The 15,936-nt window shown below is 48.8% G+C and overlaps 4 protein-coding genes and 1 non-coding gene across 5 annotated transcripts; 3 read left to right on the forward strand and 2 right to left on the reverse strand.

Moving 5' to 3' along the window:
* Positions 1 to 1,630: 1,630 nt before the first annotated feature.
* VTN77DRAFT_5563 (uncharacterized protein) lies at positions 1,631 to 4,108 on the forward strand (the record flags this gene model as incomplete). Its single annotated transcript, XM_069421745.1, has 4 exons — positions 1,631 to 2,267; positions 2,321 to 2,754; positions 2,816 to 3,585; positions 3,649 to 4,108. The coding sequence occupies 4 exons, from the start codon at positions 1,631 to 1,633 to the stop codon at positions 4,106 to 4,108; spliced, it is 2,301 nt and encodes a 766-aa protein (XP_069281717.1).
* Positions 4,109 to 6,399: 2,291 nt separating this feature from the next.
* On the forward strand, positions 6,400 to 6,841 carry VTN77DRAFT_5564 (uncharacterized protein; the record flags this gene model as incomplete). Its single annotated transcript, XM_069421746.1, has 4 exons — positions 6,400 to 6,409; positions 6,473 to 6,514; positions 6,573 to 6,612; positions 6,700 to 6,841. 4 exons carry the CDS (start codon positions 6,400 to 6,402, stop codon positions 6,839 to 6,841), a joined length of 234 nt encoding a protein of 77 aa, XP_069281718.1.
* Positions 6,842 to 7,430: 589 nt separating this feature from the next.
* VTN77DRAFT_5565 (uncharacterized protein) lies at positions 7,431 to 7,656 on the reverse strand (the record flags this gene model as incomplete). Its single annotated transcript, XM_069421747.1, has 2 exons — positions 7,431 to 7,555; positions 7,620 to 7,656. 2 exons carry the CDS (start codon positions 7,654 to 7,656, stop codon positions 7,431 to 7,433), a joined length of 162 nt encoding a protein of 53 aa, XP_069281719.1.
* Positions 7,657 to 11,124: 3,468 nt separating this feature from the next.
* Positions 11,125 to 12,759, forward strand: VTN77DRAFT_5566 (uncharacterized protein; the record flags this gene model as incomplete). The annotated part of the gene is made up of 1 exon (XM_069421748.1): positions 11,125 to 12,759. One exon carries the CDS (start codon positions 11,125 to 11,127, stop codon positions 12,757 to 12,759), a length of 1,635 nt encoding a protein of 544 aa, XP_069281720.1.
* Positions 12,760 to 12,977: 218 nt separating this feature from the next.
* On the reverse strand, positions 12,978 to 13,068 carry VTN77DRAFT_t21. Its single transcript has one exon. It is a non-coding gene; the product is annotated as a tRNA-Cys (tRNA).
* Between the last annotated feature and the right edge of the window lie 2,868 nt (positions 13,069 to 15,936).

A 15,936-nucleotide genomic window follows, 5' to 3' on the forward strand; every position in this document is an offset into this window, starting at 1 on the left:
ATGATGCGGAGAGAAAGGAGTTTGGCTGAAGAGTTCTACTTTGAGTTATTAAAGCTGCAGTGCTTCGGACGCTGGTTCGAGAAGTCAAGGCAAATCATGAATGATTCCGAAGTAGACAAGGTATGCCGTGTCTGGCTTCATTGGCAACCGTTCTGGCCGTTTTTACGACGACTCTTGACTTTTGCTTGTAGCTGTGGCTAGTGTTTATCTACGAGACTTTCGAGCGTCTGAGCGAGAATTTCGCAGAATACAGAGCATTCGCCGAGAAAGGCGACGAGGACTACAAGCAATACTCGCCTTTCCTGAAGCCGGAATTTAGAAGAGCGCTCTGTACCTCCCTGGACCCTCTATACGACTCAAAGTTGCAGGGGCCGATTAAAGGGATATCTGTTGGTCACATGACTACATGATGTTCACAAAGGAATAGAGATTTAGATTTGATTACATTTCAGAATTAAGAGTCGAATCTATTATTATATAAGTTTGCTAAGAAAAAGCATTTAATACCACGGCTATTTTATTTTTTATTTTATTTGATTTTATGAAGTTCGATACGGCAGATCGGCACGAGCAGGTCCATATAGCTCTGATGTAACTGTCCAGATCAACATGCACATGCAGTCTGCCCGGCCAATCGGCTGACGTTGCGGAGCACGCGCCTGGGCGGCGTGACTCGGTCTGGCATCACGTTCCTGTATCCATGTTTATAATTTGACCTGAAGAAACAATCCCCATTAATGCAGGATGGAAGAAGAGGCAAGTGGGAGATTTTTATGCCCTGTCAAGTGTTTCCCGAAGACGTGATCCATCGTCCATGATGGATGGCTCGATCAACCCTAACTTAGTGGTATCACTGCTATGGCAGAGCCTGATAACGGAACTGTATGTTGGATGAGCTGACATGACTTGTAAGTGAAAAGTCCTTCAAGTTAATTATTATAATAATTAATATGAATAGAATTTAGGGTTGCATTCATCTGTCACCAACAATGTTTCCTGTCACAGGGACGGAAAAAATCAAGCATGCCTCCTGCATTCCAGGCATCTCGCCAAGCAACAACCGTCGTGCTTGGCTTAAATTTCGACCATATACCTTCCCTTCTTGCTGATTCCTCTTGGCATCGCGGGGAAATCACGATCCAGATAGACCTTCTGCCGTTGCCGTTGTCCCGTAGTCATGCAGACAGCAAGGTTGATATCAAGGTTTACTTGTTCCTAATCGCTCCATCAAGCTTCGTCTGCAAAGCTTGGCTTGTCACCAGACGCACCTCGCGTGGATGCAAACCATTCAGAGCCTGTGATCGTTGCATGTGTTTCCTGGCCCCTGTCGGGTCGTCTGTCACTATGCCAGTCCAGCTGGAACCCTAGGAGATTATTTGTGGAGATTTTAATTTATATATGAGATCTTATCTGATGACAAGCATGGGAGCTGAGGGGTTGATATAGTAGTAGAGTAGTATAGTATAGTGTCTGTCTCCGACATATAAGAATGTTCCCGGCCGTACATGAGGACAAACAAACCAGAGAGGGCAGCCTGAAGAGTGGGGGCTTTTCTGTCGTCGAGTGCAACAAAGGGCAATTGATCTTCATTGTCTTCGTCTTTGTCTTCGTTCTTCTGCCCTTGCTCACCATGCTGCTGCTCTTCACTCTCCTCCTTCCTGCCGTGGCACGTGCCAGCAGCAGCAACACCGACGTAGACTACACGCAGTTTGTCAACATCTTCACCGGCACGCAAGATGGAGGCAACAACTTCCCCGGTGCCGCTCGCCCCTTTGGCATGGTTAAGCTCGGCCCGGATCTGTATGTAGACGGCTCGGACTCGTACTCGGGCTACCAGTCGACAGGCAGTTTCTCTGGATTCACCTTGATGCATGAACAGGGCACTGGAGGCGCGCCCAAATATGGCACCGTCTCCCAGCTCCCTCTCGTGGGCAACATCTCGCAGCCTCTGTCCAACCTGACCGTTGGTCGGGCGGTGCCTGATGAGGGATCGGTGGGTTACTATAAAGCCCAGACGACTGACGATGTCGTGGTAGAGCTAGCAGCCGCCAAACGAGCGGGCATATACCGCTACACGTTCCCCGGAAATTCAACAGGTAACAACATCCTGGTGGATGTGTCTCATGTGCTGCCATCATATCGAGGCCAGGGTCTCTCGCAAGGGTATGCCGGGGGCAACTTCACCATCTTCCCGGATGGCCACTACGAGGGTTTTGGCATATACAATAACGGCTGGAACAGATCGCCCAACTGGCCCATCTATTTCTGTGAGCAATCCCCCCTAGCAATAGGTGTATCTTCTGACTGACTGACTTCTCAGGTGGATATTTTGACACCGCCCCAGTCAGCAACAAGACCTATGTCGGCACCGACGCCGCTGGCAGCATCGTCCAGCCCAGCGGGTTTGCCTCGTCATCCTCGCAGGACGTCAGAATCGGCGGTCTCTTCACGTTCGCTGCGACGGACGTGATCTCGCGAGTAGGCATCTCGTGGCTGTCGACCGCAAAAGCCTGCAGCAACCTGGAGGATGAGATTCCTGAAGATACGCCATTCTCCCAGGTGGTCAACGACACCAAAGCGGAATGGAACTCGCAGGTGCTGTCGAAGATCACTACGACCACTACCAACTCGTCCAATCTCGAGCTACTGTACACGTCGCTGTACTTTATGCATCTGATTCCTACGAACCAGACGGGTGAGAATCCGTCGTGGAATTCGTCTGAGCCGTATTATCAGGATATCTTCACGCTGTGGGTATGTGGCCGTTTCTGAAAGAGCGTCTTTCTATTTGCTGCTGCTGTTGCTGACTCTACAGGACCTCTTCCGCTGTGGCACGGCCCTCATGCATGTCTTGCAGCCAGTGGCCTACGAGGAGCAGATCCGCTCTCTGATCGACATCTGGCGCTTCGAAGGCTACATGCCAGATGCACGCTCGTCCAACTACAACGGCCGCACCCAGGGCGGATCCAACGCGGATAACGTCCTTGCTGATGCATACGTGAAAGGCGTGCGAGGGGCTGTCAACTGGGAGGACGGTTACCAAGCGATGGTCAAGGATGCAGAGGTGACTCCCCCCAACACCGTCCCTCCAGACCCCATGGCTCCGGACTCGTCGACGAAAGAGGGCCGTGGCGCGCTGCCTGACTGGAAGAAATACGGCTTCATCACGCCCACCTACACCCGCGCTGTTTCCCGGGCGGTCGAATACGCCTACAACGACTTTGGCCTGTACCAGGTAGCGTCAGGTCTGGGCATCCAGAGCGACGCAGAAAAGTACCTCAACCGGTCTCGCAACTGGCGCAATCACTGGAACCCTAACACAACGTCTCTGGGGTTCTCGGGCTTCGTGGTGCCTCGCAATCTGTCCGGATTCATCGAGACGGATCCGCTGACGGACAGCGGGTACTGGGGCGATCCGTACTACGAGGCGAGTTCGTGGGCGTACTCGTGGTCGGACATCCACGACATGAAGACGATCATCGAGTGGATGGGCGGGCCGGAGACGGTCGTGAGACGGCTGAATATCATGTTTGAAGAGGGGGCGAGTGGGAGTCCGGGCATCATCTTCGACCCGACCAACGAGCCGTAAGCAGCCTCCCTAGAAAAAAAAAAGAAGAAAAGTTCTATGGGACTGACTGGCTGCTGTAGCATGTTCAACATCCCCTATCTCTACAACTTCGTCGACAGACAGGACCTCTCCGTCCTGCAGTCTCGCGCCATCGCCAAAACCTACTACAACACCGGCGTGGCCGGGCTACCAGGGAACAGCGACGCCGGCGCCATGCAGACGTGGTTACTGTGGAACATGATCGGCCTGTACCCGGTGACAGGGCAGACGACGTTCCTAATCCACTCGCCGTGGTTCGAGTCGCTGACCATCGATTTAGGAGAGGGCAAGAAATTGGCCATCACCGCGACGGGGGGTGACGGCAATGGCGATACAGATTTTTATGTCCAGAGCTTGAAGGTCAATGGCCAGCCGTGGACAAAGAATTGGCTCACCTGGGACGATGTCTTTGCGAAGGGTGGCACGATGGAGTTTACGCTGGGGAGTCAGCCGAGGAATTGGACGACGGGGCCGCTGCCGCCAAGTCCGGCGTCGGAATAATCTGACTATATATGCATGTATGTGCATGGAAAGTACAAACTTAGCATTAATGGAGTATATATGCCAGGTTCTAAATCTGTATATAGGAGGCAATAAACTCGTAAAAAAGAGCTCTATTTGTGGTCAGGCCCTTATGATTGATATCTACAGAGTAAAACGCTTAAGAGAAAAAGTCCTCGAGGACATTATTAAATTTGTTTTACCTTTTATAGTTCAACAGTTAGATAATAAATTAAAATAAGCTGCCTAAGATTGTGGGGTAGGTGTGTTTCTTCTCTATGAGTACAAAGACACTACAGGGGTCAGGACAAAGTACAGAAACAGACTGAATTCACGAACATGGAGTATATGAGTATAATAATAGTTCATGTGGATTGTGAGACATGTATGTACATATGTCCTCTACATGTATGTATGTACTGAAGCTATACAGCACGGCACATTCTGTACTGTATGGATTCTGTTAAATGCGAAAACAAACAAAAAGAAAAAGAATATTTATTTGTTCGTGTTGACAATTGCCTAATTGGGTTATTGCCAAACACTATCGATACTACGCACATAGAGGCATGACGATGGATTAGGTACCTACCTAGGTAGATAGGACCGACTGGCTGGCTGGCTGGCACAGGGAAACCCGATTGATTGACTGATTAGCTGAGCAGGATGCCATACATGCTTTTAATGTATGTGTATATTTATAATCAGCACAGTGGAAACAAAAAGGTTCCTTTTCATTGGTGTTAGATTCGCAAAACAAACAACCTGACCGTTCAGGTGAGGAAAACCGCTTTAGATGACACCGAGGTGATCGACCTGGTGGACCACGGCACTCTTGAACTCAGATGCAAACCTAGTAGGATCAATTGCAGCCACAGTTTGATTCGACCTATAGTACATCCAGGTTTCGGTTTAGCCTAAGCTGGCCGCTAGTCCCGACATTAGGTATGTACGGAGCGTCGTGCGTTCGAAATGTGACCGAGGTGGACTACTTCCGACCCTCCCAGTTCCGACTAGCCATTTTGTATCGTAACGATCAAGTATAGTGGACTTTCCCTCTGACAATCCCCTCTCATTGACCCAGACTGGGCATTTGAACCGCGTCCAACGCCTGGCGTCTGTCGTCCGCCTACATTGACTTCAGCATCAGGCTGCTTTAAGGTTCCAGCATGTGGCTTTTGTCGAATCCCTGGTGGTTCATAGTGCCTCCTTGCTTTCTTGGCTGGACTCATCTGCTTCTTGAGCAGTCCATATCCACCTCTCACTACCATGACGAAGTAGAGCGTCAAATATGTGCCTCTGACGCAATGAAATACTGGGGAAGATGCTAGTTCAAATCAGGAATATGATTGTGAAAGAGAGCAGGGAACAGTTCCAATCGCTTCAGATCACTTGGGAGGAGAATGTCTTCTGCCGCTTCGGGTTTCTCAATGAGCTGGTCGTGTAGGAGACTGTGAGCGTGTATTTGTAGTCATTTTGATGACAGCCATGATGTCTTTCCGATGCTTTATCCAAGTCTCCCCAGTGTCGCCGGCAAATCGGTAGGGAAATTTCATAAATTGACTCTTGTGATCGGCTGTTAGGGGAAAAAAGAAAGATAGGCGGTAAGAGTTCCATTGAATCCATATGAGGACGAAACAGACCACATTCTCCTCACTCAGATGTGCCGAGAAACTACTCAGGCTGGGGTTCTTGCATGGTACGCTTCCTTTTCACCGAAGGAACCGCAACCGGTACCTCCGGCGTGCCTGCTTTTTGCTTTCGTGCAGAACGGGACTGAGTCTATGGATATTTCCCAGTTATATATGCTCGCTTTCAGCAAACACAGGCCAAGCAAGCCTCGCTGATGTGGTTTGCAGAACGCATTCCCACTGCCTGCATTCTTCGTCAGTTTTTCCATGTCCTCTCTTCAAATTGGAAGGCAGGCTCAGATTTGAGAACTTGATGATTCTATGCCCCTCTGGGAGGCCCGACAGTGGACCGTTGTCTTCCATGGATGGAGGATTTCCTGACGAGACAAGCTGCTGTTATATGTTCTGCGTCTGTCATTGGCTTGGAGAGAGATGATAGGACAAGGAAAGAGGAGACCAGATGAGTGCAGGCAATCGGGAGGTGCTCTAGTGGTGAGGTTGTCTTCAGTTTTGTAATGGCGAATCGAAGTAATATCCACTCACTACATAGCGAACATCGGGCCTCCCTGCGAAGTACGCGCAGGGAGGCAGGTCGACGAACCAGGCTTGCGCAGAGTACACGACATCCCAGTGCTGTGGACGATTCTGATCACAAACCCCATGGGCCGGGGTGCGTGCCGAAAGTAAATCTGTCAGCTTTATCGGGACACAGAGGGCACTGAGCTGGTTCCAGGAGCCAGCTGCGGAGAATGTGAGGACTGTCTCCGCATAGAACGTATGTATAAGAGTCTCCTGCGAGCTTGCGAGAATAGCATGCAAATACGGGATAGTAGGCAACGCCGTCACGAATCAGCCAGATGGTGGGCCCCTGAGGTAGACGCGTTCCCCTGATGTAACCCTGCTTTGCTATATCTGCTGGCCAATGTTGTGCTCGAATACTGACCGGCAGTGTTTTCATAGCTATGTACAGCCAGGCATCGGACATTTAGCCCGCGAACAAAAGAGCCACCTTACGAAGGGACTTACTGGGGCGGCCGGAGTCGGTACAGTTGATCATGAGGCGCTCAGTTATTCTCGCCTGTTTAACGGCGAATCCAAGTAACATCCACTCCCATCATTGCAAACCGCAAACATTGGGATAGGATGTGTACGAACGTAACTCGATCTTGAGCTTGCGGTGTATTTGGACTTTGTTCTTGCATTTTCCCAAGATTCTAGCGGTCGATGCACAAAGCACGTAAGCGTGGTGTATACTGCAAATCTTCCATAGATTTTTTTTTGAGTCCCGCGCACCGACTTCACTTCGCAAATTCGTGAGGCCTGGAGCAAACAGACCGGGCTCCACGTCGAGGTGTTTGGAGCATCGCAAGTACATCGCCTGCGACTCGACGGGAATGGCACTGGTCTGCGTGCATCGATTGAGTTAGACCGCCACTCGTTGCAAGGCTTCATAGCGTCGAGCATTGTAAAGAATCCAGACTGTTGGTCCTTCAAGGATGCAGGCGACTCAGATATATCCCTGCTTGGTGAAATCAGAGGGCCATGGTCCGCCGCGTCGGGTGCTGCCCCCTATTGTTTGGCGATATTGGTGACGTGGTGAGAGGCACACTGATAGATACTTGCCAACGCAAGTAATTGGAAGTCCAATTCCTCACCCGGACAGCTGTGTCGTCGGCATTCAGATATTCTCTTCATATGTTCTGCGGCGTTTCCGAGGTGAAGCCGGTGTATCTATAAGGTTTCTTCCTCTCTGCTGACGATGCTGCTTGGTTGATGGCTCCCGGTGAGCCAGTGAAGTAAGTGACCGAGACCATATCTGCAGCAGTAACTTGTCAGCCCTTTCCCTGAACGAACCTAAGCAGAAATAGCAGCGGACTCACCAGCGGTGATGTTGCTGGTGTGTACTTTCACGGCCATGTGACTGACGGGGATCGATGGCGTCTTTTGAAGTACAACAATCGAAAAAGAAAACGCCATCGACAGGCGAGTTATCCTGGAGATAACGGGCATGTTCCCCAATCAAGAGTACAACTCGTCCAATTTGGTCTTCACGAAGTTGTACTGCCAATTGCCAAGGCCATGGAGGAATCCAGGAGGCTATGGTTTGCATTGAAAATTGTCCAGAGCTCCCTTCCGTGAACAGAAGCTGATCGTCTGGACCCATCTTGCCGTGGCCAGCGTAGTGGATAAACACAATGCTTTTCCCATTCTGCAAATTCCAGGACTTCAAGCTTTCCAGGCACTGTCCAGCCTGGAGTTCTGTCGTTCTCTGGGATCTCGTATTCCTCTGCAGGAGGGAATTCGAAGGCACGGAGAATCGATTGAAACTATCTATAGTCGGTCCGAGAGGCGAGGGTTGTATATATGAATGATGTCAAGGAGTTCGAGTTCCATATTTGATTTGTTTCCTCGCGGGTATATAAAAGAAATTGAGAATATATGAGTATGAGTATGAGAAGGAGAAGTCCAGTCCAGTCTGAGGATGGAGCGAGGGAGGAAGGACGGGAGTAGCTCGTCTTTTTATAACCTTCGAGTCGGGGTTATTCACTGCCGATAAGCGAGGATTGCAAGCAGGGTGAATACCAAGCAGTTTGCTATATATGGTGAATGCACTAACTACATCAGCATATTCACCCATGTTCTTCGAGGGTGACAGATGGCGTGGTACCTTGCAAATAAATTTGTATATCACATGGGATGAGTGAATGTTCGCCAGGGAGGGACTCCACCTGGAATAGGTATCTTGTCAACGTCTGAAGAAAGATGCTCGTATAGGCAGAAAGTCCTAGACGACCGACCTAGCTGCTGGGAAGAATAGGAAAGATGGGAGAAGACGAGAAACATAGGCTTTTTATAAGCGAAAATTTCCCTCCAAGTTCCGTTGATTTCTATCACCTTCATTGTCTGTCTCGGGTAGTTGCAACTTCATAGCCAGACAGATCCGAAACTCCCCAAACAACGACATGTCTATACTTGCTACTAAATTTAGGTCCTAATTGATTGTAAGATACAAGGTATAATCCTCGTTTGTTAAGCATACCTACCAACTTGGCTGCATTTTAATGTATTAGACTCCTCCTTATATGAAAAGACACTGATTGTTCCCCGGCATTTTCCGATATTCCTGCTCAGTGTATTGGCCGGTTTGTGGGAGGCATTGTGCTAGAGGGTGGCTTCCGTCCTGTATGGGATCCTAGCTGACTGTAGTTTTTTTTTTCAGCTGGTGAAAATCATTCTGATAGTTACGCTGTACTGGGATCTTCTTGCAGACCTCCGTTCACGCCAGTCGAAGAAGCTTTTTCACGTGTTTATCTGAATTCATTTTTGATTCGAAGTAGTCGAGCCCATCTGCCGTTATGTACAGATAGTACCCCCCGGGTATGGCTTTGACCTGCTCGAAAAATCCCGGAAGACGTCGATGCTGTTAAAATATGGCCCTGCGCCCGGGATATATCAGACAAGTTGAAGGCCTTCTTTATACCTGCAGTAGTGTGTATCGAAACCGCGGTATCTGTTGAAGAAATGCAGAACAAGACTCTCCACGAGTATTGTGAGACCCTGGACAGTACCTCAGTTCTTATAATATGGTATCCTGTTTGGAGAAAAAGGAAGGGTAATTGCATTGCGCCTGGTTCTGTTCTCCACTATGAGTAATTCCCTGACCAGCTTGGCAGAGATAAAAGACCTCAGACTGAGAATGTTACTCGTATTTTCTTGCCAGCTTCGCCGGTGGAAGGCACCTGGAGGTCCAGCAATCCTTTTTTTTTTTCCTTCTACGTCTTCTTTCCTTTTTGTTGGTATATTCTAGAACAGCGTACCGCAAATTAAGGTACCTATCTAGATCAGTCAAGTGACTGAGAATGGGTCAGTATCCTACGTATTTTATACGTACTGTACCAATTATAATGATCCTCGAGGTCCTAAATCCAAGATTCAAGATACTACCGGTGTACTAATTTCCCCAATTAGCATAACTCGAAAGCAGAAAAAAGCAAATGAGAGTACCCTCATCCCGGGGGGCTTAAACATTGAATTTCAACTGGTCAGGATCTTGAGAGAAAACTATTGCAATATAGGGAACTATAGAAATTCTTTTTTTTTTGAAAGAACAGCAGCACCCAGTTCGTGGTAGCAGGGATCACCTCACCATGATAGTACTACTACTCACAGGAGGAAAAAAAAAAAGAACGATTGTGAGATTTCGATATCAGTATGGACCTCGTATATACATATCAATATAGTATAGTATAGTATAGCAATGACGATATATTTCGATATCGATATCTATCTATTGGCAATAAATGAAAAAACTCTTATTCTTCCCGATTGACCTCAGCGCGGGTTAGGCTGGCTGCTGATTTGCCTGTTGCTTCTCTTGTTATTATTATTTGCCTTTATGGTACCTAGGTAGTTCCTTGGTACGTACCTAACTTCCTTGGTTCCCTGGATTCGATTCAAGTCCGGCAGAGTCTAACTTCCAGGTAGTCAGCTGATCTTCTCTCTGAGTCAGAATAACTACAGAATAACGGGGACTGAACTTTAATTCGTAGGTTTTACCTCTGAATAATGATTAGGGTGAAGAAAATTGCGTTGATATGTTGCCTAATAATTTATAGATAACTAGATCAGTCAGACTAGCCTTAGACATCTAGATAAAAAAAAAACCTGGTACTCTAAATGGGTATACACTGTAGTAGTATAGTATCATGATTGACTCGACCGATCACCTGATGAATCTCTATCATTTGTCCTCGTATTATTACCAACCTAACTAGCCAGTCAATTATCAATGGTCAGACCGTTTGTAATAGCCAAGGGGATGCCACTCATGTTCCTCCCTCCCTAAACCAAAGATAGTAGGTGGTGATATTAGTCTTTACGGGGTCCCATAGTTACTACAAACCTACGAAGTTAAAACTATAACCTAGGATTAGCAGGGTTAGCAATTCAAGAGACCTTTTTTTAACCGACAAGATTACAGAAACAGTTTTCTCAGATCAGAATGGATCTTGCATTTAGCTGAAGAATCAAGGATTAGATCTGAGTATAGTTAGTTGTCTAGCTAGTCATTCGTCACGATCTCATGCTGTTTCACCATCAGACGAAACGCACGCCATGGCCAAAACAGGCAACTAATTACAGCCTTACCCCGCATTGTGCTTTGACAGTTTGACAGCTCCTAAACTAACTCTACTAACTTCCTACCCAAGATAAGAACCTCGTAAAGGCAATTAGCGTGTCTTGGCCAGGCATGGATGCTGCATGCAAGCCGGGCTTTGCTTGTGTGACATGGCCCTGACGGATACGAGGGGAGAGAGAATATTATCTCCCAGTCTGATCCTTTCTTCTTTCTTCATCCTTACATCTGTGAGCTACATCATCAAGATGGCACACGGAATACATGTTGCTTCCCCTCCGTACGAGGCCCCTGATGAAAAGCGCGATGCCATCCGCGCCATCGTCGAAGCCGACCTGCTGGACAACCGGTACAGGCAGACGCAGCGCGGCCTGCAGAACCGACACGTCCAGCTGATGGCGCTGGGCGGCACCATCGGGACAGGCTTGTTCGTCGGCGCCGGGCAATCGCTCGCCATCGGTGGTCCTGCGTCCCTGCTGATGGGATACATCTTCATCTCGTGCATGGTCTACTGCCTCGTCACCGCCATCGCCGAGATTGGCGCCTACATGCCCGTCCACGGCGGCACCATGAGCTACCACGGCTTCCGCTACGTCTCGCGCAGCCTGGGCTTTGCCATGGGGTACCTGTACTGGTACTCGATTGGCATTCTCGTCCCCTACGAGATCACCGCCGCGTCGCTCGTCATCGACTACTGGCATCCCGGCGTCCATGTCGCCGTGTGGATCACCATCATGATCGTCGTCATAGTCGGGCTGAATTTCCTGCCCGTCCGATTCTACGGCGAGTCCGAGTTCTGGTTCGCCGGCATCAAAGTCATCACGCTGGTCGGCCTGCTGATTCTGTCGTTCATTCTCTTCTGGGGCGGGGGTCCGAATCGCCAGCTGCTGGGGTTCCACTATTGGAAGGATCCGGGCGCGTTGAATCAGTACATCGTGACGGGGGATGCCGGTCGGTTTGTCGGATTGCTGCAGTGCATGATCTCTAGCGCCATCGCGTTCATCTTCGCCCCTGAGCTGATCGTCATCAGCGGCGGCGAGATGGAGTCCCCCCGACGCAACGTGCCCCGGGCCGCCCGCCGATATATCTACCGGCTGATCTTCTTCTACATCCTGGGCGTGCTGGCCATCGGCGTCATCTGCCCGTCGAACGACTCGCGCCTGACCAACGGTGGCGCAGGCGCTGGATCATCGCCGTTTGTCGTCGGGATCAAGAACGCAGGCATCCCCGTGCTGGACAGCATCGTCAACGCCGCCGTGCTGACCTCTGCGTGGTCGTCGGGCAACTCGTTCTTATACATGTCGTCGCGATCGCTGTACTCGCTGGCAGTGTCTGGCAACGCGCCCAGCATCTTCAAGACGTGCAACCGATGGGGGGTGCCGTACCTGGCCGTGACAGCCTCAGCGCTATTCTCGCTGCTGGCCTACCTCTCAGTCGGCACATCCAGCTCGATCGTCTTCAACTGGCTGATCTATTTCACCAACACGTCAGGCTTCATCTCATGGATCTGCTGCTGCATCGTGTATTTCCGCTTCCGCAAGGCCGTGCGCGTGCAGGGCGTCGAGCAGCCCTACCGGTCACGGCTGCAGCCGTACGGCGCGTACATCGGGATCGTGGGCTGCACGTTCCTGACGCTGATCAACGGGTTTACCGTGTTCTTCCCGTCCAAGTGGTCCATCAGCAACTTCTTCACGGCGTATATTGGCATTCCTGCGTTTTTGCTGCTGTATTTTGGCCACCGCGTCGTGTTCTGGAGCGATCCCTGGGCGTGGCGGCCAGAAGACGTCGATCTGCAGACGGGGCTGCAGGAGATTCTGGCGGCGGAGCGACCACCCAAGGTGCGCGATACGTGGTGGAAAAAGCTGCTTTCGGTCGTCGAATAGGGTGTGTCGACAGTTGATGAGTTTATAAATTTATATAGACGAGTTTCTATGTAGTCGTTAAACCTGTTGAATCTGCTGAATTGATATGATGATACCCTCCTCTCTTTATTCTGCAGTCAATAATCAATCGACATTCGTCTATCAACATGCTGGTCTGAATTAGTATTGTACCCGACGTCTGGGAGGAGGAGTAGGTAGAAAAATAAAAATAAAAAAAAGGCCCGCAGCGTGATTAACACGCGACTTAAGGATAGTCAGTCCATTCCTATGGGCTGCAATCCCTCCCCTCTACCACTGAGGTATACGGGCTATCATTGGCCAGATGCGCCACACGCTCTGCCTTGGCATATTTCGTCCAGCAGTTATTTATAAGTATCAGTGCCGCTGGATATGAACTGGAATCACAATACAATCATGCCTAGGTATATATCTACAGGTATGTACAGTACATACATTACCTACCCTGGTACAGTGCCTAATTTCTATGCTGCATGTAATTCACTCGCTGGCTTATCGGCCTGGGTACAGTACCGGGAGACATCTCGTCCATTCTAATCCATTCCATTCCGTATTTATTGGATGGAGGAAATTTGGAAATATCAATTCATCAAGATTATTTGGTCAGTAAGTTAGGTACTATATAGCATCTTCGAAATTAGGTAATAATTATATACTAGGTATTAGATAGAAGACATTATTTATTAACCATTTGAACTGATGGGATCGAAACTCGCAGATATATATGTCCAGTGACTGACTACAGAATCACAGCCATAATGCTACCCTGCAATCTCAAGTATTCCTACCACACCCTTGAGGTTACGGCAGTTTCAGCCACTGTATATAATGTCCATAGGTATCTCCCTGATTTTGCTGGGTAGTGAACGGAGAATTTTGTCGAAGACCAGAGGGAGATCATACTGAGAGGCTAACGACTACTCGATTGAAAAGAATAAAAAAGATGGAGGAAGAACAGAAACATAGCTTTTTATAAGCCAAAAAACACAAAAAAAAAAGAAAACCTATATTCAGGAGATTTCCATCACCTTCCTTGTTGCGGGTAGCTACAGGCTTCACAGCCAGATCGCAAGCTCCAAGAAAGCCGACAAATTTTGTTTTTCTTTTTTTTTCTGCACCTGCACCAGTTACAATCTATCTATCCATCCATCCATCTTGTTTGTTGTTTTCTACGGTATGCAATAATAAGATACCTACTAAGATACCTAAAGACATGTCCGATATGTGTAATATCTATCCGAACTGTCTGCAAGACTGGCCTGTATCACTCTATTTTTTATTCTTCGCAATGTTCCCACCCCCTCCTTTTTTCTTTCTTCTTTTCTTTTTGCTTTTTGCCTTTTTTTCTTTTTCCTTTAACAAGGACTCTCTCTCATAACTGTAAACGGAAACGGAGTACCGTACCTAGGATGGACCCTATGTAATGAGTACTCCGCCAGGTCAGCCCTGACTGATCGGGCTCGGGCCAATTATTTGCCTGGTCGATATCGATCGCAGACTTGCGTACGTGATCTATATCTGCCTACCACGCTGGTTTAGACGCGTATAGCTGGTTACCTAGTAGTTCGTGCCTAATGTAACAATTTCATAGTTTTGTCGAGTCTTGATGAGGATAAAAATCGAGAGGCATGGAACGTGTTTCGTCTAGGCTTTGCGTATGTAGATCTTCTGGCTACTAATATATATATATTCATTCTCAATTAGAATGACCGCCAATTACGTCCTGATCACCGGCCGCAGCGCTGGTGGGATAGGGTCTGCCCTTGCCAGAGCATTTCACCACCATGGCCTCCACGTCTTCGCAACGGCGCGGAATATCGATAAAATGGCTGATCTCCAGGATCTCCGCCGGACAACACTCATCCCATTAGACGTGACGTCTACAAGCAGCCTGGCCGCAGCCGTCGATGTCGTGACGCGCGAGACGGGCGGCAGGCTGGACTATCTAGTGAACAACGCCGGGAGTGGATACACGATGCCCTTCCTCGATACCGGACGAAGCGCAGAGATTGCTCGACGTCAATGTGTGGGGTATGGTGCGAGTGACGCAGGCGTTTGCTCCGTTGGTCATTGCCGCAAAGGGAACTATTGTCAATAATAGCTCGATAGCGGCGTGCTTTGGGCTGCCGTTTCAGAGTCAGTCAGAAGTATACCTCCAAACATGATGCATGGCTAGGTTGCTGACACAACAGGTGCTTAGGTGCTTACTCCGCCTCCAAAGCCGCGCTCGACATCATGAGCTCGACGCTGAGCTTGGAGCTGAAGCCCTTCGGCGTTAACGTCGTGACAATCAGAACCGGCAATGTCCGCACGAACTGGTTTGCCAACGTTCCAGAGTTCCAACTACCCTCGTCATCGCCATACGCACCGATTAAAAAGCAGATCGAAATCCCCGCGCAAGGGGTGCAGGGTCATCCTCAGATGGAGGCGAAGCTGTATGTGGAGAGAGTCGTAGGCGATGTACTCAGGGGAGCAACGGGGAAGGTTTGGAGAGGCGCTCAATCGTCGTTGGTGAAATTTGCCGTTGCATATTTGCCGGAGTGGCTGGTGGTAGGTTCGCCCTTTTTCATTCTTCCTTTTGTTTTTCTTTCTTTCTATGTTTGACAAGTATTGATGTTGATCATTCGCTAGGAGAGACTTGCGATGAAAGGAACGGGACTTGATACGCTTCAAGTATAGAGATGCAGTTCTAACTGCATCTATTTCTTCCTATTCTGTAAACTGCGGTGGAGCTTGATTGGATCTGTTGTTGATATCTGTGGCTCAGTGATACATCCCTAGGCTCTGTCTTTTTTTTTTCTTAATGTATTGCTATTGGAATAAATATGCTACTTCATCAGGGAAAGGAGCTCAGGGATCAAATTTCAGGGCCGTGAAAAATTTCTTGAGTGGAGATTTCAAAGGAGAAAAAATACTGACGAAGGAATTAAGATTGTCTTCGAGTTTTGATGGAAAAGGAACCGTCAGAGAAACAGCCACACCAAGTGAGCAAAGAGTTCAAGTCCATCTGCATTAATCGTCCTCTGGAGAATCGCGTTGCTACTGTAGAGGTGATTATGCCCACAAGTGGAGATAAAATCAGCCATTAAAGAGATGAAAAATGCCTATTAGATGGCCAGATGAGGCTTCTAGATGAGACGTGGTAGCCAAACTCAACCT

This window comes from Rasamsonia byssochlamydoides (assembly GCF_041956645.1).
Source record: "Rasamsonia byssochlamydoides strain NRRL 3658 unplaced genomic scaffold VTN77scaffold_4, whole genome shotgun sequence".
Classification (NCBI taxonomy): domain Eukaryota; kingdom Fungi; phylum Ascomycota; class Eurotiomycetes; order Eurotiales; family Trichocomaceae; genus Rasamsonia; species Rasamsonia byssochlamydoides.